At 43.0% G+C, this 26,891-nt stretch overlaps 1 protein-coding gene across 1 annotated transcript in view; it reads right to left on the reverse strand.

Annotated features, from left to right (window-relative positions):
• The window catches only part of LOC307104494 (disintegrin and metalloproteinase domain-containing protein 18-like), a gene marked incomplete at both ends in the record, with an annotated part of 88,643 nt that extends 62,612 nt beyond the window's left edge, over window positions 1–26,031 (reverse strand). Inside the window, 5 exons of the mRNA XM_079779380.1 lie at window positions 2,779–2,855; window positions 3,614–3,692; window positions 8,866–8,921; window positions 25,229–25,305; window positions 25,977–26,031. Coding sequence (XP_079635506.1) covers window positions 2,779–2,855; window positions 3,614–3,692; window positions 8,866–8,921; window positions 25,229–25,305; window positions 25,977–26,031 — 344 coding nt within the window. The remainder of the gene's footprint in view (window positions 1–2,778; window positions 2,856–3,613; window positions 3,693–8,865; window positions 8,922–25,228; window positions 25,306–25,976) is intronic.
• Between the last annotated feature and the right edge of the window lie 860 nt (window positions 26,032–26,891).

Raw genomic sequence — 26,891 nt, forward strand, 5'->3', positions numbered from 1 at the left:
TTTTTCTTGCTCATCTGTTCCTTTCAGTTTATATCCCACATGAGTGAAATCATATGGCTCTTAACTTTTAAGAAATGTATATTTTTATTGATTTCAGAAAGGAAGGGAGAGGGAGAGAGAGAGATGGAAACATCAGTGATAAGAGAGAATCATTGATCTGCTGCCCCCTGCATGCCCCCTACTGGGGACTGAGCCTGCAATCCGGGCATGTTCCCTGACCAGGAATCAAACCCTAACCTCCTGGTTCATAGGTTGATACTCAACCACTGAGCCAGACCAGCCTGGCTTGTTCTTAAAATTTCTCAAGATCCATCCATGTTGTCGCAAATGGCAGTATTTCATCTTTTCTTACTGCTGACTATATTCCATTGTATAGATGTACCACATCTTCTTTTTCCAATCATCTATTGAAGGACACTTTGAGTTGAATAATACCGCAATGATCATATGGGTACATATACCTTTGAGAACAAATGTTTATTTTTTTGAGGCATATTCATATTGTTTTTCATCGTGGATGTACCAATTTATAATCCCACCAACAGTGTGCAAGGGTTCCTTTTTCTCCACATGCTCACCAGGACTTGGTATTTGCCAATTTTTTTTTTTTATGATAGCCATTCTAACAATTATGAAGTGATATCTTACTTTGGTTTTGATTTTCATTCCCCTGATGATTAGTAATGTTGAGCATCTTTTCATATGTCTGTTGACCACCTATATGTCTTCTTTGGAGAAATATCTAAGTCCTCTGAGGTACCTTCTTAATTGGTTGTTTTATGTCTGCTACTGAGAGCACCTTAACTGTGAGCACAATATGTTCCTGTTTAAGTAACTAATTAATGTCATTTTCCATAACTATTTAAGATAATTGATAAATAACTCAGCTATAATGTTTAGGAAAATGTTCTAAACTTTCCTTTACTGAAATTGTCTTTTTCTGCACAGTATATTCAAAATACCTCCAGTTAGGTTTTCCTGGGGTGTTTTCATTTGAATAGGCAGTAACCACTAGCTACTAATATTTACATTTTTTTAAAAAGAAGGTAATCAAAAAGAAAACTTTCATATATGGATTCCTCTTAAACCTTACTATATTTGTGTCTGCTAGCCACTAAGTTTCATTTTGAAGTACATCCTAAGTTTACCATGTGTAAATATTCATATATATATATATATATATATATATATATATATATATATATATTATAGGCCCGGTGCACAAAATTCGTGCACGGTGGGGGTGGAGGGTGTCCCTCAGGCCAGCCTGCACCCTCTCTAATCTGGGACCCCTCCAGGGATGTCTGACTGCCCGTTTAGGCCCGATCCTGGTGAGATCGGGCCTAAACGGGCAGTCGGACATCCCTCTCACAATCCAGGACTGCTGGCTCCCAACTGCTCCCCTGCCTGCCTTCCTGATTGCCCCTAACCACTTCTGCCTGCCAGCCTGATCACCCCCTAACCACTCCCATGCCAGCCTGATTGATGCCTAACTGCTTCCCTGCCAGTGTGTTTGGCCTTAACTGCCCTCCCCTTCAGGCCTGGTCACCCCTAACTGCCCTCCTCTGCAGGCCTGGTCCCCCCCTAACTGCTCTCCCCTGCAGGCCTGGGTCCCACCCAACTGCCCTTCCCTGCAGGCCCGGTCACCCCCAACTTCCCTCCTCTGCCAGCCTGGTCACCCCTAACTGCTCTCCCCTGAGGGCTTGATTGCCCCCAACTGCCCTCCCTTGCAGGCCTGGTCCCTCCCAACTTCCCTCCCCTGCTGGCCATCTTGTGCCGGCCATCTTGTGTCCACATGGGGGCAGAATCTTTGACCACATGGGGGCAGCCATCTTGTGTGTTGGAGTGATGGTCAATCTGCATATTACTCTTTTATTAGATATGATAGAGGCCTGGTGCATGGGTGGGGGCCAGTTGGTTTGCCCTGAAGGGTATCCCGGATCAGGGTGGGGGTTCCCTTGAGGTGTGGAGCGGTCTGGGTGAAAGGCCTGTGGTGGTTTGCAGGCCGGTTACGCCCCCTGGTGACCCAAGCAGAGGCCCTGGTATCTGGGATTTATGTATCTTCTACAATTGAAACTTTGTAGCCTGGAGCGGAGCCAAGCCTCCTGCTTGCTCTGTGGTGGCAGCGATTTCTGTTGGAATTTATTTATATCTATAATTGAAACTTTGTAGCTTGGAGTGGAGTCCTAGGCCAGCCAGGGCTGCAGAAGCTTTGCTTCCTCCATTGCCGGGGGCAACCCTTGCCTCCTGCTCTTTCCAGCTTTGTAGCTGCCGCCATTTCTGTTTGGATTTATTTACCTTCTATAATTGAAACTTTGTAGCCTTGAGTGGAGGCTTAGGCCGGCAAGGGCAGGCAGAAAGCTTGGCTTCCTCTGTTGCCGGGGAAACCCAAGCCTCCCTCCTGCTCTCTGTGGCTGTAGCCATCTTGGTTGGGTTTATTTGCATATTTGCTCCAGATTGGCTGGTGGGCGTGGCTGGTGGGTGTGGGTGTAGCGGAGTTAGGGTCAATTTGCATATTACGCTTTTATTAGGTAGGATATTTTATTGATTCTTTACAGAGAGGAAGGGAGAGAGATAGACAGTTAGAAACATTGATGAGAGAGAAACATCGATCACCTGCCTCCTGCACACCCTCCACTGGGGATGTGCCAGCAACCAAGGTACATGCCCTTGACCAGAATCGAACCTGGGACCTTTCAGTCTGCAGGCCGACACTCTTATCTATTGAGCCAAACTGGTTAGGGCTCCATGTGTAAATATTATCTAAGATGTTATTACCTGAGACCAGAACATATGCTGAGTGTTGCAGCTGAATTTGGAAAGTTTGCAGCATATCCTTGGTAATGGCAATGCATCTGAAATACAGTATGGAAAGGCAAATAAATTAATTCTTTATGAATAATATATGTATGGTAAAATATTATAGATGATTCAAAATGTTAGAAGATTATATATTATACAAATTTATTTATGCATATTTTTAGGGAAAAACATTTTTTACTACTCTTCTTACTTTGTACCACCTAAGTATCCATGAATATTACCTCAACATTTTATCTTATTTCTATGTATAACAATTAACCTTTTAACATGTCATAATTATATGGAATAAAATATTTATTTAAACTGTAAACATAGAACAAACATATCTCAATGGTAATATGTCCATTTCAATAAAGCAACATCCTATATAATAAAGATATGCAAATGGTTGTTATGCCGTGAAGTGTAATGACCAACAGTGTAACGACCGGTTCACGGATCAGCAGGCGGGTGGGGCAGCTAGCTACAAGCAGGTGGTGGAGAGCTACAGGAGGGGGCAGGGCATCAAACTAAGAGGGGGAGATTGGGGGTCAGAGGGAGCTACAGGAGGGTGGGGCAGCGGGCGGAGAGCTACAGAAGGGTGGCAGCAAGCTACTGGCTACAAGCAGGCAGCAGAGAGCTATAGGTGGGAGCAGGGCAGCAAGCTATGAGGGGGAGGTTGGGGGGCAGATGGAGCTATAGGAGGACGGGGCAGTGGGCGGAGAGCTACTGGAGGGTGGCAGCGAGCTACTGGTGCACAGATTCATGCACAGGGCTACAAGTATAATAATAAATGTCTAAGACATCCTACCTTAAAATATGAAGAATCAGTATGCAAAGATCCAGTTTCATTAAATGTATAAACCAAAAAGTCCTGGGATAAGAATGAGCTAAGAAACAACAAAATGTTTGAACAATGAATTTAATATGAATTAAACATTACACTAATAAAAGTAAATGTGAAATTTATTAGGATCATATAATAATACTAAAGGACTGGTGCACAAAAAAAATGCATGCACTGTGGGGGGTCCCTCAGCCTGGTCTGCCCCTCTCACAGACTGGGAGCCTTCAGGGGATGTCCGGGGAGTGGGCCTAAGCCACAGTCTGGCTTGGAGGCAACAGGGCCAATCATAGGAAGGCGCTGCCCCCATCACCCTGCTGCTGCTTCCACTGGTGGCCACCGCGGCTGCCAGCCCTTGGCCCTCGCTTCTTGGCGCTGACCCCGCCACACACCCACTGGTGGGTAGGGGGTGATCTGGAGCCAGGCCGTCTGGGGGAGGGGCTGTGGGAGGTTGAGGCACAGCAGGTCACACCCCATCCAGCCTCTGCAGAGGTGTGGCACTGAGTCCGAGCTTGTGCCACTGCCTCTGTGGCTGCCTCTGCAGAAGGGGCAGCACTAGGACCCAGACCAAGCAGCCCCCTCTCCCGCTGCCTCTCCGGAAGGGGCCCAGGCGCTGGACCGGCCCGTGCCGTGGTTTCTCCCGCGCTACCTCTGGGAAAGGGGTGGTGGCAGCACCACCTCTGCTCCTGCTCCCGCGGAGGCACCACCTCCACTCCTGCTCCCGCAGCGGCACTGCCACCACTGCCGCTCCTGCAGCTGCACCTCTCCTGCACTGCAGGCCCTCGGCCTTCGCAGCTGCTGTGGCTTTGTCTGGATGGATGTCCGGAAGATGTCCGGTCTAATTAGCATATTACCCTTTTATTAGTGTAGATGTTTCCGTTAGAGTAATTTTAGTGTGGTGTATCAGGCTTTCTTAACACTGACATAAACTCTGTGAATCCTCTGTATCAGATATCTATGTGTGTGCCTGTGTATGTCTTTATTCAACGAATTAGTTTTTGAGTGCCTACTATCTGACAGATCCTCTATTAGGCACTGGGATACAGCAATAAATAAAAGACAAAGCAATGGTCTTGATCATAGTGAGGGACATATTCTGCCAGCATGTTAGATGATGATAAATAAGAACTGGGTGAGAGAGGTTTGTTGCAAAATGTGATAGGATGGCATGGGAGGCTCACAGATATTATGATACAGTAGATTATTAAAAATTAAAAACAAGCCTATGGATTTTCACAGAAATGTTATTCCAGAGAGAGGTAAGAGAAAATGCAAAGGCCTTGAGGCATAAGTATGTTTTGTGCATACAAAGAACAGCCTAGAGTGGAATGTGGATTAAAGACAAGAGATAGCAATAAGAGACAGTTGCTAATGAGATAAGAAGTCACTGGAAGATTTTGAGCAGTAAATGAAAGATCAGACCAACATTTTAACAGAATTAGACTGAATGCTGTATTGAGAATCATCTGCACAAAGAGAGATACCAGTTAGGCTGTTACAGTCATCCAGGCAAGATGTGTTGGTGGCTTGAAATAGGATGGTAGCAGTGATGGAGGTCCAATTCTGAATATATTTTGAAGTTTTGAAGGTGGAACACATGGGACTTAATCCATTGACTATGGGAGGGGGGGAAGAAAGATGTCAAGGATCACTCCAAGGTTTTTGTTCTGAGAAACTGGAAGAATAAAGTTGCCAATGACTGAAATGATTGTGGAAAGGATACATTTTGGGTGGATCAGAAGTACAGTTTAAATATGTTAAGTAAGATAACTCTATTAAACACTTGGTTATCAAATAACTAGTCAGGTAATTGAATATGGTGTTCACTGGAAAGGAAACAATTAATACATAAATTGTACTTGAAGCCCTGGGGCTGGATGAAATAGGCAGGTAATTGAATATAGCTAGGGGAAAGCAATGAGACTTAATAATCGCTCTCTGAGTTCTCTGAGATTGGAGACATAAAAAAAATCTGAAAACAGACAAACAAATACTGTTAAAGAGTAAGCACAATGGTGTAAGAGTTAAACAAGGAGTTGGTGGTAATGAAGATATTTGTGGAGGAGACACTGATCAATTATACAAAATGTTGCCAAATTGGTTAAGAAAAACGAAGACTGGCATTCAGAAACATGAAGATCATTGATTCTCTTATCAAAGAACAATTTCAATGGAGTTATAGAGGCATTAAAGACCAACATGAGTTTAATGGTCCTAGATTAGGTGAGAAGGGTCATGAATTAAATGAGGCTAATTTTCTCCAGTCTTGGTCAACTATAAAGATGCAGGTGGACAAAATGCAGTTGTTATAAGTATATATTTTTAAAAAGGCAGGTGGAGAGAAGGCTCTTTGATTCAATTGATATGAAATGTTGAGAAAATACACTGACAGAAAGTACATGGATTGTGACTTGGAATGTAGTAGGGAATGGGATTAAATGTGAAATGGCATGAGAGGTTTTATGTGGGGAATGAAATGTTCTAAAAATGGTTTATGGTTCATGTTTGCAAATACTACATAAAATTATTAAAAACTAGAGGCCCAGTGCATGAAATTCATGCATGGGGGTGTCCCTCAATCTGGCCTGCACCCTCTCCAATCTGGGACCCCTCAGGATCAGGCCTAAACTGGCAGTTGGACATCCCTCTCACAATCTGGGACTGCTGGAGCCTAACTGCTTGCCTGCCTGCCTGCCTGATTGCCCCTAACTGCTTCTGACTGCCAGCCTGATTGCCCATAACTGCCCTCCCCTACCAGCCTGATGGCCCACAACTGCCCTCCCCTGCTGGTCTGGTCAACCACAGCTGCCCTCCCCTTCCATCCTGATTGCCTCCAACTGCCCTCCCCTGCCGGCCTGGTCACCCACAACTTCCCTCCCCTGCTGCGATCTGCCTCCTCTGCCAGGACACACCTGCTCCATGCCACACAGAGCTGTGGGACCACCAGGCCTCACTGCACAGAGCAGCCACTGGGTCCACTGTGCATGTGGCCATCTTGTGGCGGCCATCTTGTGACAATGCACGAGGCCGTGACGCCACCTAGGCTTTTATTATATAGTTTTATTTACTTATGCACTTGGCCGAGTTTTATGATATATAAACTGTACCCTATACAATTCAAAATAAATACATATATAATTAATACATTCATAAGATATATGCTACTAGTTGAATTTCCCACCAATAACCATTTGATGTGTTAACTATGTTTGAGAAACCATGAGACATATTTATTATCTGTCACAATTATTGGGTTCAGTGACTTTATACTCAATTAAAGATTTATAAATATACTAGAGGCCCGGTCACAGATTTGTGCACCAAATCTGGGTCCCTCAGCCTGGCCTGTGCCCTCTCGCAATCCGGGACCTCTCAAGGGATGGCAGACTGCCAGTTTTGGCCTAATGCCCACAGGTCTGGCAAAAACGGCAGTCCGAGATTCCCCAAGGGATGTAGCAGTAGCAGTGTGAGAAGTGGCTCCCACTCAGCCTGGCCCCGCTGTGCCTGCCACCGCTGCCACTCAGTAGCACTGCAGCAGAGGTGGGAGAAGTTCCTGCCGCTGCTGCAGCTGTGCTCACCAGCCATGAGCCTGGCTTCTGGCTGAGCAGCGCTCCCACTATGGGAGTGCACTGACCACCAGGGGGCAGCTCCTGTGTTGAGCATCTGCCCCCTACTGGTCAGTGCACTACATAATGACTGGTCAACTGGTTGAGCAGTCGACGGGTTGTAACAGTTGCTTAGGCTTTTATATATATAGATAGCTTATTTCTAAATTTGAAAATAAAAGCTGAATAATTTAATGCAACAATCATATAGATCTAAGATTCAAGGCATAATAAATCCTACATTGAAAATGGATTGATTAAACTTTCTTTATTTTTTCTTCATTATTATATTTAAACTAGAGGCTTGATGCATGAAATTTGTGCAAGGGGCTCAGACCTTGCAGCCCCGGCTGCCTCGGCCCTCATGGCTGCCTTGGCCCTCGCAGCCACTGCAGCCCCAGCTTCGTCTGGAAGGTTGTCCGGAAGGCTGTCCAGATGGTCATTCTGCTATTTGGCTGTCCAGTCTAATTAGCATCTTATGATTTACTAGAGGCCCGGTGCACGAAATTCATGCACAGGGGCGGGGGGCTGTCCCTCAGCCCAGCTTGCACCCTCTCCAATATGGGACCCCTTGAGGGATGTCCGACTGCCCGTTTAGGCCTGATCCCACTGGACATCCCTCTGACAATCCAGGACTGCTGGCTCCCAACTGCTCGCCTGCCTGCCTTCCTGATTTCCCCTAACCGCTTCTGCCTGCCAGCCTGATCACCCCCTAACCACTCCAATGCCAGCCTGATTTATGTCTAACTGCTCCCCTGCCAGCCTGTTTGTCCCCAACTTCCCTCCTCTGCTGGCCTGGTCACCCCTAACTGCCCTCCTCTGCAGGGTTGATCGCCTCCAACTGTCCTCCCTTGCAGGCCTGGTACCTCTCAACTGACCTCCCTTGCAGGCCTGGTCCCTCTCAACTGCCCTCCCCTGCTGGCCATCTTGTGGTGGCCATCTTGTGTCCACATGGGGGCAGGATCTTTGACCACATAGGGGCAGCTATCTTGATCTTGTGTGTTGGAGTGATGGTCAATCTGCATATTACTCTTTCATTAGATAGGATAGAGGCCTGGTGCATGGGTGGGGACCAGCTGGTTTGCCCTGAAGGGTTTCCTGGATCAGGGTGGGGTTCCCTTGGGGCGTGGAGAGGCCTGGGCGAGGGGCCTGTGGTGGTTTGCAGGCCAGCCATGCCCCTGGCGACCCAAGCAGAGGCCCTGGTATCTGGAATTTATTTACCTTCTACAATTGAAACTTTGTAGCCTGGAGCGGAGCCAAGCCTCCTGCTCGATCCGTGGCTGCCGCCATTTCTGTTTGGATTTGTTTACCTTCTATAATTGAAACTTTGTATCCTTGAGTGGAGGCCTGGGCCCGCCAGAGTGTGTGGAAAGGTTGGCTTCCTCTGTTGCCGGGGAAACCTAAGCCTCCCTTCTGGTAGCCATCTTGGTTGGGGTTAATTTGCATACTCGCCCTGATTGGCTGGTGGGCGTGGCTTGGCTGGTGGTCGTGGCTTATGTATTGGAGTGATGGTTAATTTGCATATTACTTTTTTATTAGAGAGGATTATTATAGATGGTAACAAAAAAAATTTTTAAAGTAAAATCTAAGCTTTAAGGGAAAATTATATCTTACCTTTTTGTGAGATGCAGAGTATATGATTTTTTATCAATTGTAATGATATAAATCACCTAAAACAAAGCAAATCAATAAAAAACGTTTAGTAAATAAAAAATATACAAAGTAAAACTTTTTCACTCATGTCAAAAAAAGACTAAATCCATTTTAACAATTTATATATTCTTAAGAATGTATTATTCTAAATAAAAGGAATTTATTATTATAATACTAGAGGCCCGATGCATGAAATTCATGCATGGGTAGGGTCCCTAGGCCTGGCCAGCAATCAGGGCTGATCTGTAGGGTGACCAGCGGGGCAACCAGGGGCCCCTGCTTGGCACCCACTTTGGTCGGCCTGGCGCCGCCCGCTCACTGGCCCTGCTCCCTAGTGAGGCCACTGGGGAGTGGCACCAGCCTGCTTGCCGGCTGGCCCCACCCCTTGATAGCTCTGCAGCTGCCGCCAGTCACCTCCCTCTGTGGGGTGACCAGCTGCTGACACCCGCTATGGCTGGCCTGGGGCCTGCGAGCTGGGGTAGCTTCTGCGTTGAGTGTCTGCCTCCTGGTGGTCAGTGCCCATCATTTCTGCCATTTGGCTGATTTGCATATTAAGCTTTTATTATATAGGATATTCAGGATTAGGGTAATGAATTTAATCTGTAGGAATGGTTTTTTGAAAAGAAAAAAACTGAAGGTCACATTTTGAAAAAGTATAAGTTTAGCCTTACTATTACTGCAGATTAATCATTTCTATGTGAAAAAATATATACATTTTCTAGTGAAGATGAATGAGACATGGCTGCAGACTAACATTCTATGCTAAATACAATGAAACAAAAACAAATTTATAAATGCATATGTACATACCACTGATGCCATTGTAATTAACCTTAACCTATATAATAAAGAGGTAATATGAAAATTGACCATCACTCCAACACACAAGATGGGCGCCCCCATAAGGTCAAAGATGGCTGCCCCCATGTGGACATAAGATGGCCAGCAGGGGAGGGCAGTTGTGGGTGATCAGGCCAGCATGGGAGGACAGTTGGGAGGGACCAGGCCTGCAGGGGAGGGCAGTTGGGGGGACCCAGGCCTGCAGGGGAGGGTAGTTGGGGGTGACCAGGCCTTCAGAGGAGGGCAGTTGGGGGGACCCAGGCCTGCAGGGGAGGGCAGTTGGGGGTGACCAGGTCTTCAGGGATGGTAGTTGATGGGACCAGACCTGCAGAGAGGGCAGTTGGGGTTGACCAGGCCAGCAGGGGAGGGAAGTTAGGGGCAACTGGGCCTGCAGGGGAGCAGTTAGGCATTGATCAGGCTGGCAGGGGAGTGGTTAGGGGGTGATCAGGCTGGCAGGCAGAAGTGGTTAGGGGCAATCAGGCAGGCTGGCTGGTGAGCGGTTGGGAGCCAGCAGTCCTGAATTGTGAGAGGGCAGTCAGACATCCCTCAAGGGGTCCCAGATTGGAGATGGTGCAGGCTGGGCTGAGGGACATACTCCCCGTGCATGAATTTCATGCACTGGGCCTCTAGTTATTAATAACAAGGAAGGAACACAGGGAAGCTAAATATTATAGGCATGCCATTTGTACAGCTTTGCTAGGAAGCTACAGTTTAACACTCTTCAGGGAGCCACCAGGCTTTTTCCCACAGATCCCTGGGGGAAGGGACTATAGGGCGAGAATGGACACATCCGCAGTAAAGTCTGGGTGACACAGGGAAGGCACTTGTCTGTCAGTCACACCTGGAAACAGGTCATTGGCCAGAGTAGAGGTGGCCACTGCAAGTGCAGGAAGATTTGAAATATTTAGTCTACTAAACAAAGATGTTTACTCTCTTGGCTCCTGGGTCTCTTGGTTTGTACTCTTGGTCACTCTCTTGCATTCACCCACATTGGCCACAGCCATGTAGACCCCATACAATGGACAGATGGACTGCAACTAACCTAATGCTAAATTGGACCCAATTCCAACATGGAACAGAAACTGGACAGTGGCTTTGCTTCTAGCTCCAATGAATCCCCAGCTGCACTTCTTCCAGGACTGGATTAAGGGAAATGGGACTTTAGAAACCCAGGGAAGTAAGTGGACACAAATGAAAAATCACGCATCCTCCCATGGGCGTCTCAGAAAAATCATTTTCTGGAGGTAGCATAAAGACCCCACTCTCAGCACTCAGTGGGGAAAGGGATACCCCATTTCTACGATAACACTACCAAATATACCTAGAGCCACTTCATAATCCTCTCCATATATAAACCACAAGGGGAAAAATATCTGAGAGAATGATGCTAGTGAGACATGCTGCAGCTTCAGGAATAAGAGCTTTAAAACAACACAGACTGAGTATAAATGTTCTAATCATCCTAATGTGGTGACATCCACGAATAGGAGTGGCTCTAAGGATGTTTACAGAGTGAGTCAGTGGACTGTCTCCACAAAGGCAGACAGACCTCTCTGCTGGAAAATCCAAAATTTCTTTTCAAGACAAACTAATTTTAAGGAAGTTCTCTGGTTTTAAGGGAAGGCAGTCTGTGAGCTTGAGAGAGGGGTAACTCCCAGGAAGTACAAGAAGCCCACAAACTCAGAGACCAGATATCTAATAACCCAGAAGTGAAAATGTGGGCCTGAGACAGCATAGTAAGAAGCTAGGAAAATTCCTTGGCAAATAGAATGGGGAAACTGCAACAGTTCAGCAGAAGGTCATCTCCTTAGAGATAACATCAGAGATAACATCTAGGCCTCAGTTGTATTTCAGCTTCAGGCTTAGAAAAGTAGCAAAACCAGGTGGGTGACTCCAGGACCAGCTATAATAACAAATGACCCCCTGCCCTAGTGCTGACCAATCAGTAGAGATCAGTTCCCTGAAAAAGTACACCTTGGAAACTGAAAATATTCTGAAACCTTCCCCTAAGATTCCCACCCACAAGAGAGAGGAAAAAACCCTCAAGACAAAGATCCTGAGTGTGCTCTGCATCTGGGGAACATGCACATGCCCCTCCCAGCCCCTTTCTTCCCAACAGGCACAAATCTCCTAAACTCTAAGGTCCTCAGGAGACTTGCAACTAGGGGAGCAATGGGCAGCAGCACCTTGTCCCAGGCTAACCCCCTGAACCTGTCTCCAAGGTCCCCTTTTTTTCTGACTTCCCAGTGAGCTAAAGCAGCCCTGTCTATGCTCATTTCTTTCCTATAACATTTTTAGAGAACCAAAGTAGCCCAGCCTAGGCTCTCCTATTGCATCTTCTATGCTAAGTCCCTTGCTTCATTGTCCCCAGCTTTAATAAACATACCCTCAATGTCACCTAGACTCATGTTGTGAAATCTTTTCTGCATGAAGTCAAGAACCCACACACTACCTGCTGGCTCTAGACAGACACACTCAGGGCCAAGTCAATTATCTGTTAACAGTCCTAGCAAGTATACCTTAGTCTTCCTTCAGAATTAGACCTTTTCCCCTCTTCTCTTTCCCAATTATAGAAGGTTTCATCAGTGCCCTCAGGCCACAGGCTTCTTTACCCTTTTTCCAAGAAACTAAAGATTTTGCATCATAAAGTAGGTAGAAGAGATGAGTTTGGGTAGAGTTTCTGAAGTGGCAGATATTCCTCCAAATGCTCAGAGTGAAATCTGTTATTATGATTTTCTACAAACTCCTAGACAAAATCAAGGAGTGTCTGAAAGTTAATAACAAAGGTTTGCAAAATTTATCCTGCATTACTTTAATATAACAATTAATAATGACATATTACTTAAAAATAAAAAAATACAGAACCAATCTCAGATATTTCCTCAGGAGGATGCTGTGACAACACACAGAAATGACAAAATCCCTACAAGAAAAAAAATATGTGGAAAACATAAGCTTTAAATGCAAACAAATCATCTTAATATACATCTATAGTACACTGCATAATAAATATATAGAAACATACACACTGGAGTCAAATGCATTACCTGAACATAGTGAAGTTCAATTAAAAATCAGGCCCAAAAGATATCTAGAAAAAGCCCAAATATGCACACTTCAAAATTTCCCATGGGTCAATGGAGAAACAACAAGGAAAATTAAAAAAAACATGTTATATTAAAATACTATAAATGCAGATTACATAACAGTTATGTAATAAAATGACATCAGTGTAAATCAGAGTAAGAACCACCCAAAATTCTCTTCTACATAAAATCAACATGAGAACTGAAAAAAATTGTTAGAATCAATTCTCTAGAAATTAACTGAAGGTTTACAATATTCTGGGACATATTTATTCAATAAAAATAACTGATATTAGTAAAAATATTAATATTTGGGGAATTTGAATTTACTCTAGTCTCTTCTTTTATCAATTGAAAAATAAGAGAATGCATTTGCAGTGAATACCAGCAGACTAGCAACCTCTTAGAAAAGCAGAATGTGGCTGGAGCATTTTCAAAATCTCATTTCCAGAGAAATGCCAGGATTTGAGCTGCTTTGTGGTTCTTAGAAGACCCACTTCAAGCTGGTATATATGACATAAATCAGATATCACCTACTGTCAAAATTCTTTTCCCAAAAGCATTTACTGAAAACAACTACAGAATTTTTTTTTAACTTCACAGTTGCCTGATGCAATGAATCAATAGGGCAAACAATGGACCAATCAAAAAACTTAAAAGGACCATATAATTTCACCTATAAGTAGAATCTAATGAGCAAAATGATAAACAAATAGCAACAGACTCACAGATATAAAGAACAAACTGAGAGCTGTCAGAGGAGAGGGTGATTGGGGAACTGGGTGAAAAAGGTGAAGGAATTAAGCCAAGAAAAAAAAAAAAAACAACCTCATAGGCACAGATAATAGTATGGTGTTTACCAAAGGATTGAGGAAGGATGAAGAGGGTAAAGGGAGTATAAATGTTGCTGGAAGGCGACTTGACTTGGGATGGTAAACACACAATGTAATATACAGATGATATGCTATAGAATTATATACCTGAAACCTATATAATTTTTTAAACCAATGTCACCCCAATAAATTCAATAAAAAATTTTTAAAAAAGAAAAGCTTTATAATCAAACTAGAGACCCAGTGCATGATTTTGTGCATGGGTGGGGTTCTCCTGGCCTGGCCCCAATTGGGACAGATTGGGGCTGGGCCTGTTGGGAGGAGGAGACAGCGGGAGGTTGGCTGGCTGGCTTGCCCCAGTTGGGGCCTGATCAGGGATGGGCTGGTTGAGGATGGGGGGGTTGATCAGGGGTCAGTGGCTGGGGGAGGTTGGCCAGCCTCCCCTCCCCGATCAGGGTGGGAGAGGTTGTTCAGGGGCATGGCCAGCTGGGGGGAGGGGCTGCAAGAGGTTGGCCGGCTGGCCCCACCTCCTGATGGGCCTGGTTCGCTGGCCACAGTGGGCATCATAGCAATGGGTCATCCCAGTCGTTCCGGTGGTCCAGTCGCTGCCATATCTATCTATCTATCTATCTATCTATCTATCTATCTATCTATATCTATATCTATCTATCTATCTATATATATATGTGTGTGTGTGTATATATATATATATGTATATATATATATATATATATATATGCATATATATATATATATATATATATATATATATATATATATATAAATGTTCACATGCAGCTTTGGAAAGTTATGTCAAATGTTAAAAGGTCTCACATACTATGTGCATGCCCAAGGCTATGCACATGATTAGCACAGACCTGAGAAGACCCTAAACTCTCACCTCTGGCTGACCTTGAGACTCTGTGCAAACGGGAACTGAAATGATAAGCGTAGTTGTGAAACTTCCTGGCTGAGTGACAAAATGCAGTGACAGAGCCTCAGCAAAACTGAGAGACTTATTGGCCATGCATTTGAAGAACTCTCTATCTGATCATTAGCCAACCAATAAGATAACATAATAGAGATAACAGTGGCTACACACACCAAAGAATACAGATATTATAGAAACAGTGGAAAAATTCACAAACTAAACAACTAAAACAAATAACTAACAATAATATTTGAAGGGGGAAGAAAAATCTGATTTTGAGTTACTACAACATATTATTTGAAGTGATCAATTTCAGTTGTTAAAAAATTACAAGACATGAAAAAGAGCATGAGAGTGTGGCCCAGGAAAAAGGCCACCAGTGAAAACTATATTGGGGGAAGATTAGATGTTGAATTTACAAAAAATTACTTGAAATTTGGTATTTTAAATAATTTCAAAGAGCTAAAGAAACATTGTGTGAATAAAGGAAGTATAATAATTTCTCATTAAATACAGAATACCTATAAAGGCAAAGAACTTATTAAAATAAATAAATAGAGGAGGACAAAATGGCGGTGGAATAGACAGACTTGTCCCGAGCCTTGTCCCGGAGCAGATAGAATGAGCAGCTGAAACAAATAACACCCACTCAGAATTGGCAAAGGAGACTCAGCTGGTGAGACAATTTGCAGTCGGGAAGGGCAGAGGACCCCTGGAGAAAGAGAAAACCAAGGATCTGGGCAGGAGAAAGCTGCCAAACCTCTGTACCCAGAGGGTCAGAGGGAAACCGCATGGCACTGAGCTGTGTCCCTTGGGACAGGCACAGCATTTGACTATGGAAAGGAGGTCTGAGGGACTGCTGGTGGCAAGGGATTCTAGATCTGGGCCCACAGTCACAAAATACTGAGCACAGAGGGGGCAGCCTGAAGGGCTGACCAGAACGCATAGTCCTGGCAGGAGAGGAGCTCACAGAGCCATAGTCTTTCCCCGCTCTGTGGCCTATGCTTTGCCTCACTGAACCTAGTTCATACGACCTTTTGGATATGGACACTCACCCGTGGCTGGGGTGCAGGAGAAGGTGCAGACTTGTGGAGTCAGGGGAGAGGCTGGGGAGAGGAAGGGTCCTGAAGAAGTGGCAGTGAGTCTGGCGTTGAGTTATGCCTGAGGCCCGGACTTGGGCAGCCATTTTCTCCTGAAGAGATAGCCCCTCCCTCCAGTCTCCAGGCAACCAATATAGTCACACCCACAATAAACCCTATTTGGTACAAAAGATTTAAAAAAATCTGAATAGTCCCTGAGAGTCCAAAGAGACTGGTCTAAAGAGAGACCTTCAGTCCCAGCAACAGGAAACAGAAACCGCAGACAGTACAGAAGACTGGGATCTTAAGCCAGCCAAAGGAACAACACTTCAATTTTTCATTTTTATTTTATTTTATTATTATTTTGTTATCTCTCTTTTTTTCTTTTTTTTCCTTTTTCTGTTTGTTGCTTTATTTTCTATTTCTTTTCACAATATTTTTCCATCATTTTATTTTATTTGCTATTTTTATACCATTTTTAAATCAATTTTCATGTAAATTTATTATTATTATTATTATTTTCTTCTCATTCTCTTTCTTCTTATCCACTCATCCCCTTTGTACTTCCTCTATACTGAACTGAGGGCCTCCCCATATTCATTCAATTCTTAACCTTATTTTCTGTATATAAGCTCAGCCTCTACAGATTCTGCCCCCACCCTCTTTGCTGGGTGTTTGGTGTTTGCATTTTTTTGGTTTATCTGTTTGTTCTGTGGTGTTTTCTCCATATATTTTTTTTCCCTTTTTATTCCTTTTTATTTTTTCTCTTATCTATTTTTTTTTTCTCTCTTCAATATCATTTGTGCTCTCTTTTCTCTCCCCTAATTCTCTTTTCTCAGGTGGTCACTTATATTGGGGTTATCAGTGTCATGACTACATTCGTGTTTTGTTCCCTTTCTGTCTTGTTTTGTCAAGGGGAATTTTATCCTGTTCTGCCAATTTGCTAGAGAGCAAGCCACATAACCAGACACCTGGAGAGGAAACTCCATCCACGAACAGATCAATAACACCCCAGGCCCAACTACAGAGGCAGGAAGAAGGCAGGAGTGAGGGAGAGAGCATGAGTGAGTGAGGGAGCAAAAGAGGTGTGTGTGTGTGTGTGTGTGTGAGTGTCACAGTTAGATCCTGCAGGACCTTCAGGAGCAGACTAACTGGGCTCGCCTAACTAGGCAGCCTCTGCTACCGTTGCAAACAGTACCGGGAGGCCGGCTCTTTCTTAGAGGCCTCGTCTTTTTGAAGGGGAGAGCTGCTGTAACTGGGAGCCCAGTCTCACCTCCACACAGGGTGCCCTCAGATAACACCTGGGACTCTACAGCAACCCCTGCCAGGAACCTGCTACATTGACTATAGTCCCACGATCACCGAGACTCCAGCCACCTTGAGTGCAGGCTCCTGTGAGTTCCAAAGCATGCTCCCCTCCGACAGGCATAATGCTTTAGCCGAGGGCACTGCGACCACGTAAACAGCAGAATATGAGCAGCCTGCTCCTATCATGGGGGCAGCAGCTCCACAAGCAGCCTGTCACAGGCCAAAGAGCAGCAGCCTCACGTGGCCTACCCCTGTCCAAGGAGCAGCAGCTGTGTGAGTGGCACGCTCCCTTGTCCGAGGAGCAGAAACCACACGAGCAGCCTGCCCTGTCTGAGGAGCAGCAGCCACATGAGCAGCCTGTCCATGAATGAGTGGCAGCCCTGTGAAGCCCGTCCCTGTCTGAGGAGCAGCATCTGTGCACAGACCACGCCCTGCCCTTGTCTGAGGAGAAGCAGCCACACGAGTAGCCTGCCCACATCCAAGGAGCATCAGCTGTGTGAGCAGCTCGCACCCATCCGAGGAGCAGCAGCTCCACAAGCAGTCCACCCCCATTCGAGGAGCAGCAGCCACTGTGCAGCCCACACCTGTCCGAGGAGCAGCAGCCACATGCATCTTGCACCCATCTGACAAACAGCAGCCAGGTGATCAGCCTGCCCCCATACAAGGAGCAGCAGCCCTGTGAGTAACCTGCCCCTGTCCAAGGAGCAGCAACCTCATGAGCAACCCACCCCGTCTGAAGAGCAGCAGCTGCAAACAGCTAGCCCCTATCCAAGGAGCAACAGCCATGTGAGCAGTCCGCCTCCATCAGAGGAGCAGCAGCCTCGTGATCAGTCATCCATGGAGCCGCAGCTGTGCGATTAGCCCCGCCCCCAACCAGGCAGAGGAGCCACCATTGCTGCAAAGAGCAACCACCAGAGGAGCAACTGCCAACTGAGGAGCAGCTGCTACTGTGACTGCCTGAGGAACACCTGCAGCCCGAGGAGCCACTGCCACCCAAGGACTAGCACCTGCACGACTTGACATCTAGATCCATTGGTGAGATCAAAAATAGGTAGACAAAGAAACCCCGAAAGGAAAGGAGAAATGGGCAGAAAGGCAGCTAGGTGAAACAGGCATGCAATATGTCAGAAAAAGAATTCAGAATCAGGGTCATACAGTTCATAAACTGGATGGATGAAAAAAAAAACAACAACTTATGTAAGAATCAAGAAGAAATGAAGAGTGATATAGCTGTAATAAAAAACACCATAGAAAGTTTCAACAGTAGACTAGGATAAACAGAGGACCAAATTAGCGAATTAGAAGACAAGGAAGCAAAAAAACACCCAAACTGAACTGCAATTGGAGAAAAAAATTAAAAGACAGGAAGAGAGCCTAAGGGAGCTATGGGACAACATGAAACGAAGCAACATACAAATAATAAGGGTGCCAGAACAACAGAAAGAGGAACAAGAGTTAGAAAACCTATTTGAAGAAATAATGTCAGAAAACTTCCCTGATGTGGGGAAGAAAAAAGTCACACAAGCACAGAGAGTGCCAAACAAGATGAACCCTAAAAGACCCACACCAAGACACATTATGATTACAATGGCAAATGTTCAAGACAAAGAAAGAATCTTAAAGGTTGCAAGAGAGAGACAGAAAGTTAGGTGCAAGGGATATCCAATTATATTATTAAATGATTTCTCAACAGAAACACATCAGGCTAGAAGGGAATGGAAGAAAATTTACAAAGTGATGCAAAGCAAGGGACTGAATCCAATACTTCCCTATCCAGCAAGTCTATCATTCAAAATTGAAGGGGAAATGAGGAGCTTCACAGACAAAAAAAAAGCTTAGAGAGTTTATCACTACCAAGCCAGCAATGCAAGAAATGCTAAAGGGACTGGTATAAAAAGAAGAAATAAAAAGGTAAGAAGGAACACAGGCACAAAAAGTAAAAATGGATACAAGTACCTATCAATAATAACTTTAAACATAAATGGACTAAATGCTCCAATCAAGACATCCAGAGAGTGAATAGATAAAAAAAAAAGAAAACATGACTCATATATATGCTGTCTACAAGAGACCCACTTCAGAACAAGGGACTCACACAGACTAAAAGTGAAGGAATGGAAAAATATCTTCCAGGCAAATGGAAATGAAAATAAAGCTGGGGTAGCAATACTTATATCTGACAAAATAGACCACAAAGTGAAGGCCATAAGAAGAATAAGGAAGGCCACTTCATAATTCTAAAGGGATCGGTACAATAAGAGGATATAACCCTGATAAACACATATGCACCCAATACAGCAGCACCCAAAAACATTAAAAAAAAAAAAACCTCCTGGAAGATATCAAGGGAGAGATCGACAACAATACAATCATAGTAGGGGATTTTAATACACCACCTTCATTGCTGGATAAATCCTCTAGACAAAAAATCAGCAAAGAAACAGCAATCCTAAATCACTCACTAGATCAGACGGACTTAATTCACATCTTCAGAACATTTCACCCCAAAGCCACGGAATATATGTTCTTCTCAAGTGCACATGGGACATTTTCAAAAATAGACCACATATTGGGTCACACAGAAAGTCTCCCCAAATTCAAGAAGATTGAAATCATATTAAGCATCTTCTCAGACCATAATGGCATAATATTAGAAATAAACTACAATAAAAAACAATCCAAAAAATTCAAACACTTGGAAGCTGAATAGCACACTATTAAACAATGATTGGGTTACCAAAGAAATCAAAGAAGAAATTAAAAACATCCAGGAAACTAATGACAATAAAAACACAACAATCCAAAATCTATGGGACACAATGAAAGCAGTCTTGAGAGGGAAGTTTATAGCTCTACAGGCCTACCTCAAAAAACAAAAAAAAAACAAACAAACAAAAAAAAAAAACAAGAAAAAATGGTAGTGAATCATCTAACTCTACAACTTAAAAATGTATAAAGAGAGCAACAAGAAAAGATGAGAGTGGGCAGAAGGAAGGAGGTACTGAAGATCAGAGCAGAAATAAATGACATAGAGAGCAAAAAAATAAAAACAAACAAACAATCAAAAAAACGAAACAAAAACAAAACACAATACAAAAGATCAATGAAACCAAGAGCTGGTTCTTTGAAAGGATAAACAAGATTGATGAACATCTAGCCAGGCTCACCAAGAAACAAAGAGAGAGGACCCAAATAAACAAAATCAGAAATGAAAAGTGGTGAAATAACAACAGACCCCACAGAAATACAAAGGATTGTTAAAAAATACTATGAACAACTCTAATCCAACAAACTAGACAACATGGAGTAAATGGACATATTCCTAGAAATATACAACCTTCCAAAACTCAATCAGGAAGAATCTAAAAATCTCAATAGGCCAATAACTATGGAAGAAATTGAAGCAGTCATCAAAAAGCTTCCAGCCAATGAAAGACCAAGGCCAGATGGCTTCACAGGGGAGTTTTACCAAACATTCAAGGAAGAACTAAAACCTATCCTCCTCAGACTATTCCAAAAAATTCAAGGAGAAGGAACACTCCCAAGCTCATTCTATGTAGCCAGCATCACCCTAATACCAAAATCAGATAAAGACAACACAATGAAAGAGAATTATAAGCCAATATCCCTCATGAACATAGATGTCAAAATCCTCAACAAAATTCTAGCAAATTGGATCCAGCAGTACATCAGAAAGATCATACAATATGACCAAGTAGGATTTATCCCAGGGATACAAGGATGGTACAATATCTTTAAATCAATAAATGTGATACATCACATAAACAAGTTGAGAGATAAAAATCACATAGTCATATCAATTGATGCAGAAAAATCATTTGACAAAATCGAATGCCCTTTCTTGATAAAAACTCTCAGCAAGGTGGGAATAGAAGGATCATACCTCAACATAATAAAAGGCATGTATGACAAACCCACAGCCAACATCATACTCAATGGGAAAAAAACTAAAACCATTTCTCCTAAGAACAGGAACAAGACAGCGATGCCCACTCTCACCACTCCTGTTCAACATAGTACTGGAAGTACCAGCCATTGCGATCAGACAAGAAGAAGAAATAAAAGGCATCCAAATTGGAAAAGAAGTAAAGCTGTCCTTATTTGCAGATGACATGATATTGTACATAAAAAACCCAAAAGGACACACCCTAGAGCCCTCCCACGGTCCCTCCCTGGCTGGCCAACCTCCGCGTCCCTCCCCAGCCCCAATCGTGCAGAGGTGGGGTCCCTTGGCCTGGCCTGCACAATCTCGCAATCTGGAACCCCTTGGGGGATGTTGGAGAGCCGGTTTTGGCACGATCCCACAGGCCAGGCCAAGGGACCCCACTGGTGCATGAATTCATGCACTGGGCCTCTATTATTTTAATAATGTGTTCTGGAGTTTATAGCATAGGGATAATATATCTAGGATAATAGCACAAAGAATAGGAAAATGCAGAAATTACATTATTTAAAATCTTACATATATGACATTATATAATACTAGAGGCCCGGTGCACAAATTCATGCACCACTGGTGTCCCTGGGCCTGGCCTGCAGGATCGGGTTGAAACTGGTTCTCTGGCATCCCCTGAGGGGTCCTGGATTACAAGAGAGCACAGGCCAGACCAAGGGAACCCATAGGTGCACGATTGGGGCTGGGGAGGAATGCGAGAGGTTGGCCAGCAGGGGAGGGACTGCTGGAGGGCTCCAGGGCATGTCTGGCCCATTTCGTTCAGTCCTGATCAGCCTACTGATCAGAGCATCTGCCCCCTGCTGGTCAGAGCATGTCATAGCGATTGGTCAAGCGGTCAACTGTCTGCCCCCTGGTGGTCAGTGCACATCATAGCAAGTGGTTGAGTGGCCTTAGCATATCATTAGCATAGTATGTTTTGATTGGTTGAATCGACCAGATGACTGGACACTTAGCAGATTAGACATTTTTTATATAGGGTTATTGGAAGGTGATTTTTATAAGTTAAAGATCCACATGGTGAAACAATGATACATTGATAACAAAATAGAAAAAGAAAATTGAATGTAAAAAAGAATATCAATAAATAAATATTCAGTAATTCAAAGGAAGTAAGGAAATGAAATGTGACTCAAACTGACACACTCCCAAGTTTCTGGGCTGAAAGGTGCCACTGGCTTTGCTCTGTGAATGATCAGTTCTGCCTGTTATATTTTCTTATTGAGGATTTCTGGGCTATGCAGCTTCCAGGTTTCTGACACCAGAACTGTAAAAGGATACACTGAGGCATATTACATTTTGAAGAATTTGAGCAAACAACGATCTGAGTCAGGTGGCATCAAAAACAAAATGGTTAGGGGCACTCTGTGGATGGTGGCTAGGGAAGAAGTATTTATAGGAAAGACATGGAAGCATAGGACCTTTTTAAACGGCCTATTCTTTAAATAGGGAAAAATATTTATTTGAGAAAATCTGTTTTATTTTTTTGGCTAATTATGATTAGTTGCTCTTGAGTTTCATTTTTTTTGAGAAAATCTAGTTGCTGTTTATGAGTTGTCATTCTTAAGTGTTGCTTTTTCAGATTCTAGTGCACTGATTCTGCCTTAGGTTTTGGTTTGCTTATGCAGGTGACTAATGGCACTAGAGCCAACCCAGTCTAATGGCCTCCTTGTTTCACTACTCTAACAGTATCTATCTATCTATCTATCTATCTATCTATCTATCTATCTATAAAAGGCTAATATGCAAAGTGTCCCCTCAGGGGTTTGACTGGGAGACTGGGAGTTTGATCGATCGCTATGACATGCGCTGACCACCAGGGGGCAGTGCGGAACAAAGGAAGGTGCTGGCCAGCAGCTGACAGCCAGGGAGGGAGGCCCTGGTCAGCAGCCAGAAGGCACTGATCGGCCATGATCGCCGGCGAGGCCTAGCGACCCTACTCGTGCACGACTTTTGTGCACCAGGCCTCTAGTATAGATATAAAGTCAGCAATCAGCTGAAATAGTTATTTTATTTAGATGATTCTTCCCAAACTTTCCACAACTTCACATTAATGTATACAGATATATCCCTCTTATCTTCTGCTGTCATCCATGATTTCGATACTTGCTTCAGGATGTACCCTTGATTAATGCCTAATATGACCTAATATAAATTTACTCATATAAAGGTTGAGAAATATATCTGTATAATTACTATAATATATCACATGTGATCATATATATTATATATATGGAATGTACAAAGGGTGTTCTGCTGTTGAATAAGAACATTTTCACGGAACATCAACATCATACACAACCACTGTGAGATAAGTGTGGATCAAGACAAAAACAAAACCACATTTTAATCATGTCTGATTACAAATAAAATGTAAAAATTTTCTAAGTCAGAAAAAAAAGAGCAAATATGCCCTTAATGGGCAAACAGGAGTGGCTATTTCTTCTTGACCAATTATAGCTGTCGAGTTTTTCTAGTCTTCCCTTTTCCTAGATAAGATTTACTAAAACACACAATTATAAAATTACAGTCTACTTTCTGACCACATGCAAAAGAGAGCAAAGGCCTGCTTCCTCAAACCTCCCCCAAAACCCTTAGCAGGAGCTGAAATCGTTTAAAGCCTTTCTAACACATTCTGACTGAGATGCCCCATGGTTTCCCATGGTGTGTGCTCTCCCTCACTGGAGTGATGCATAAGCCTAACTTGCTTAACTACAGGTGTGATCCCCATGGTCTTTGCTAGAAAGACATTGAAAGGAGGTCAGCTCTTCTCAACTGAGGAGTTTCTTCCCAGCACCTATAGCTTCCACAAATATATTTTAGATAAACCTTAGAAGGTTGGACATCTTCATAAGTCCTGCTATATCCCCAAATCTAAGCCATTATTGCTTTAGTAGAATTTATGGTTATCATAATAAACTGGAAGTCCATGAAAAAAGGAATCTTTTGTATATTTAATAATTTTAAAAAAGCTCTGGGTAACCAGAAATTAAAGGAAGAGAACAAGACAGATACAGGAGGTCTACTATGAGATATGAAAGAACATTCATCATAGTCTATCACAGTAAAAATGACTTCCATAATTGCATAAAGACAATTCAAAAAATGTAAATAGGTATTACATACTTCATAGGAAAAGCATTTCATGGCCTGCATAGTTGCTCTATGCTTTGCTACATGCAATTTGAAGTAAACAATTTAAAGTTTAATCATGCAATGGCAATGTAAAAATTCTTATAAATAAATCAGGGAAAAATTTTATAAACAATTTTTCACTGAAGGTATTACTTGTAATGGAGTTGTAGTCATAAATTAAAAATTAGATTCCATGTCCTGAATGTTGTAATTTTGATGCCCTTAGCATAATATTTTTAATCCTCTTTATCATTTATATCATGTATATCCATATCCTCCTTTAGAAGGTTAATCTGATCATTAAATAAGATTAGTATATGAAAATGCAACCACTCTAAAGAAAATTATTTTATTGTTGTCTTCAATCATAATTCCACATATATTTTATTTTTATTGTTCAATAATAGAATAAAATTATGATAGGTTCCATTACAGAATGACAAATCTAGAGTTAATGAATTCTTAATTTTTTACTTACTGTTACCTCAAAAATTATTCCTTTAACATGAATGTATTTTTCAGAGTTATCATATATTGACCATACCAATTTAAGGACATGGAAATTTAAACCCCTGCATTATTAATTCTGGTTTGTAACATAAAGCAAAACTATGCCAATTTGAAATATTAAAGACTAAATGCCTTCAATTTAATTTTGTTTGTTTACAGCAGCTAAGCATTTTTAAAACTGCTTTCATTAAGATTTTTTGTTATCTTTTTTCATCATAATAAGACAAATGTGACATTTTTCTTTTTCCTTTTTCTTTCTTTGGCCATACTTCTAAGTTTGATGCTTCTTGGTCAAAATTTTTTGTTGGTCTAAATTTTGCTCAAGACGAATCTCTCCGTTTCTAGACCATTGTTCTCCTTATATCATACTGATTTTTTTTCTGCTAGTATTTTCTTAAAAATTGTGAACAAGTATGTGAGAGAAATGAAGAGATGAAGGGAAGGGTACAGGAGTTAGCAATGGAGGTATAACAAAGGGAGGATAAAAATATACTAAAATAAATTAGTACAGTGAAAACATTTTGCTTTACAAATTAATATAAATGAATATAATCTGACTTAGTACAAAGGTAAATTAAAATAGTCTTATAATTTTAAATTGTAAAAAAAAAATATTTTCAATCATTTACCTGCCTCTTTATACCTTCACTCTCACTTGACTTTATTTTATGTGGAACTGTCACCTGCAGAAATATTCCTTCAGAATCTGCAGAAAGAAAAATGAGTTTTGTTTTGTTTTTGCAACAATTATCTCAGTGAAGTATGGGTTCTTAACTGAGTCCACGGTGGCGTCTAAAATTGTCAATACATTTATTTATATTTGCCCTCCCTCCTTCTTGGCCCAAAGCTTTCACTACAATGACACTGAACATGGCTAAGATGCAAATAAACAAAAACTAGACACTGCAGTTCTCCAGGACCATCTTTTCCCTTCAGATTGAACCACGTTGGATGGTTCCCTCTGCACTCTGAGGAATAAATTGAGAGCAGTACGCATACCCTTAAACGCAATGGACACGGTAACTGAGCCAAGACCAGGTGAGTCTCAGCCCCCGAGACCTTGGAGAATGGACTCCTTGGCTAACACCATCAGTCACCTGCTCTGGTCCAATGTCAGGGATGGGTGGGAGTGGGAGGGTGGAGGGGCCTAGGGGGTAGGTCAGGTGTGTGTTTGTGTGTGTGTGTGTGTGTGTGTGTGTGTGTGCACGTGTGTGGCAGGAGGGGAGAGGGGGAGGAGTTACACAGAGGAAGGAACCAGCAGGGGATCCAGAAAGGGGGCAGTATGGATCCCAGGGCAACAGGAAATTGTTCTCCAGAAAGAGCCCTGCTCTGCTCAGAGGCACAAGGAGAAGGAAGTCCAGGCTCCCGTGGTCTTACCCATGCGGGCATGCAGCCTTCCAAGCTCAGTGAGCAGTGCAAGGAGCAGGATCATGGCTGGTCCAGAGCTCAGGAACACAGCCAAGGCGGAAAGCCGTTGGGCAACCCTGTGGCTCTGGAACACAGCCAAGACTGAAAGCGGTTGGGCAGCTCTGGGGCTCGCGAGCAGGAGCACTCAGCACTATAGCCCTGGTGCGCAGGGCCGCCCCCGGTGAGGACTGCAGTGACTTTCTGCCTTAGCTCACCCTGAGGGATCCTGATTGGCTGAGCAACTGCCACAGGTTTGACAAAGGAAACCTCAACCAGTAGCTGAGGTTTCCTTTCTCAGGATTGTTGTGGGTAAATTTACATTGTTTGAACCTTTCAGCATTGATATAGGGGCAGATAAGCATGCGTGGCCTTTCTAGTCAAGTTCTTGGCAATTTTTTTTTTCTATGTCACAGTTTTCTGGCATGTTTTATTTACTTTGGTGTAGGGTTAAAGAAAGTAGAAACCTTAATTATTTGTCTGAGACATTTCCTACTTAAATCGTGGTAATGCTGACTTAATTTGCCATCTTTGCAAACAAGGAAAAATCAAAGATTGTTCAACTTGATCCTGAATAAGGCAATTAACAAGCACTTTTCTTCAATTGTGTGCCTATTCTTACTGTATTATGTTATAATTGATTGAGGGAGAAATAAAGGGACACTTTAAAATGCAGCCTAAGTGTGTTTTGTTCACAATTACTCTGAACACTAGCAAGGAACCTGTAGAGATGGGAAGGGCAGCAAGACAAACTGAGAAAGGAAATGTGACCACATTGTAGAGGAAAGAGCATGGAATGTCTTAGAATTTTCTGACCAATATCTTTCACTGCACATGTCTGAAACCTAACACAACTTCTATCCCACCTCTCACCCAAAGCTACCTTTA

This window comes from Cnephaeus nilssonii (assembly GCF_951640355.1).
Source record: "Cnephaeus nilssonii genome assembly, chromosome: 8".
Lineage (NCBI taxonomy): Eukaryota > Metazoa > Chordata > Mammalia > Chiroptera > Vespertilionidae > Cnephaeus > Cnephaeus nilssonii.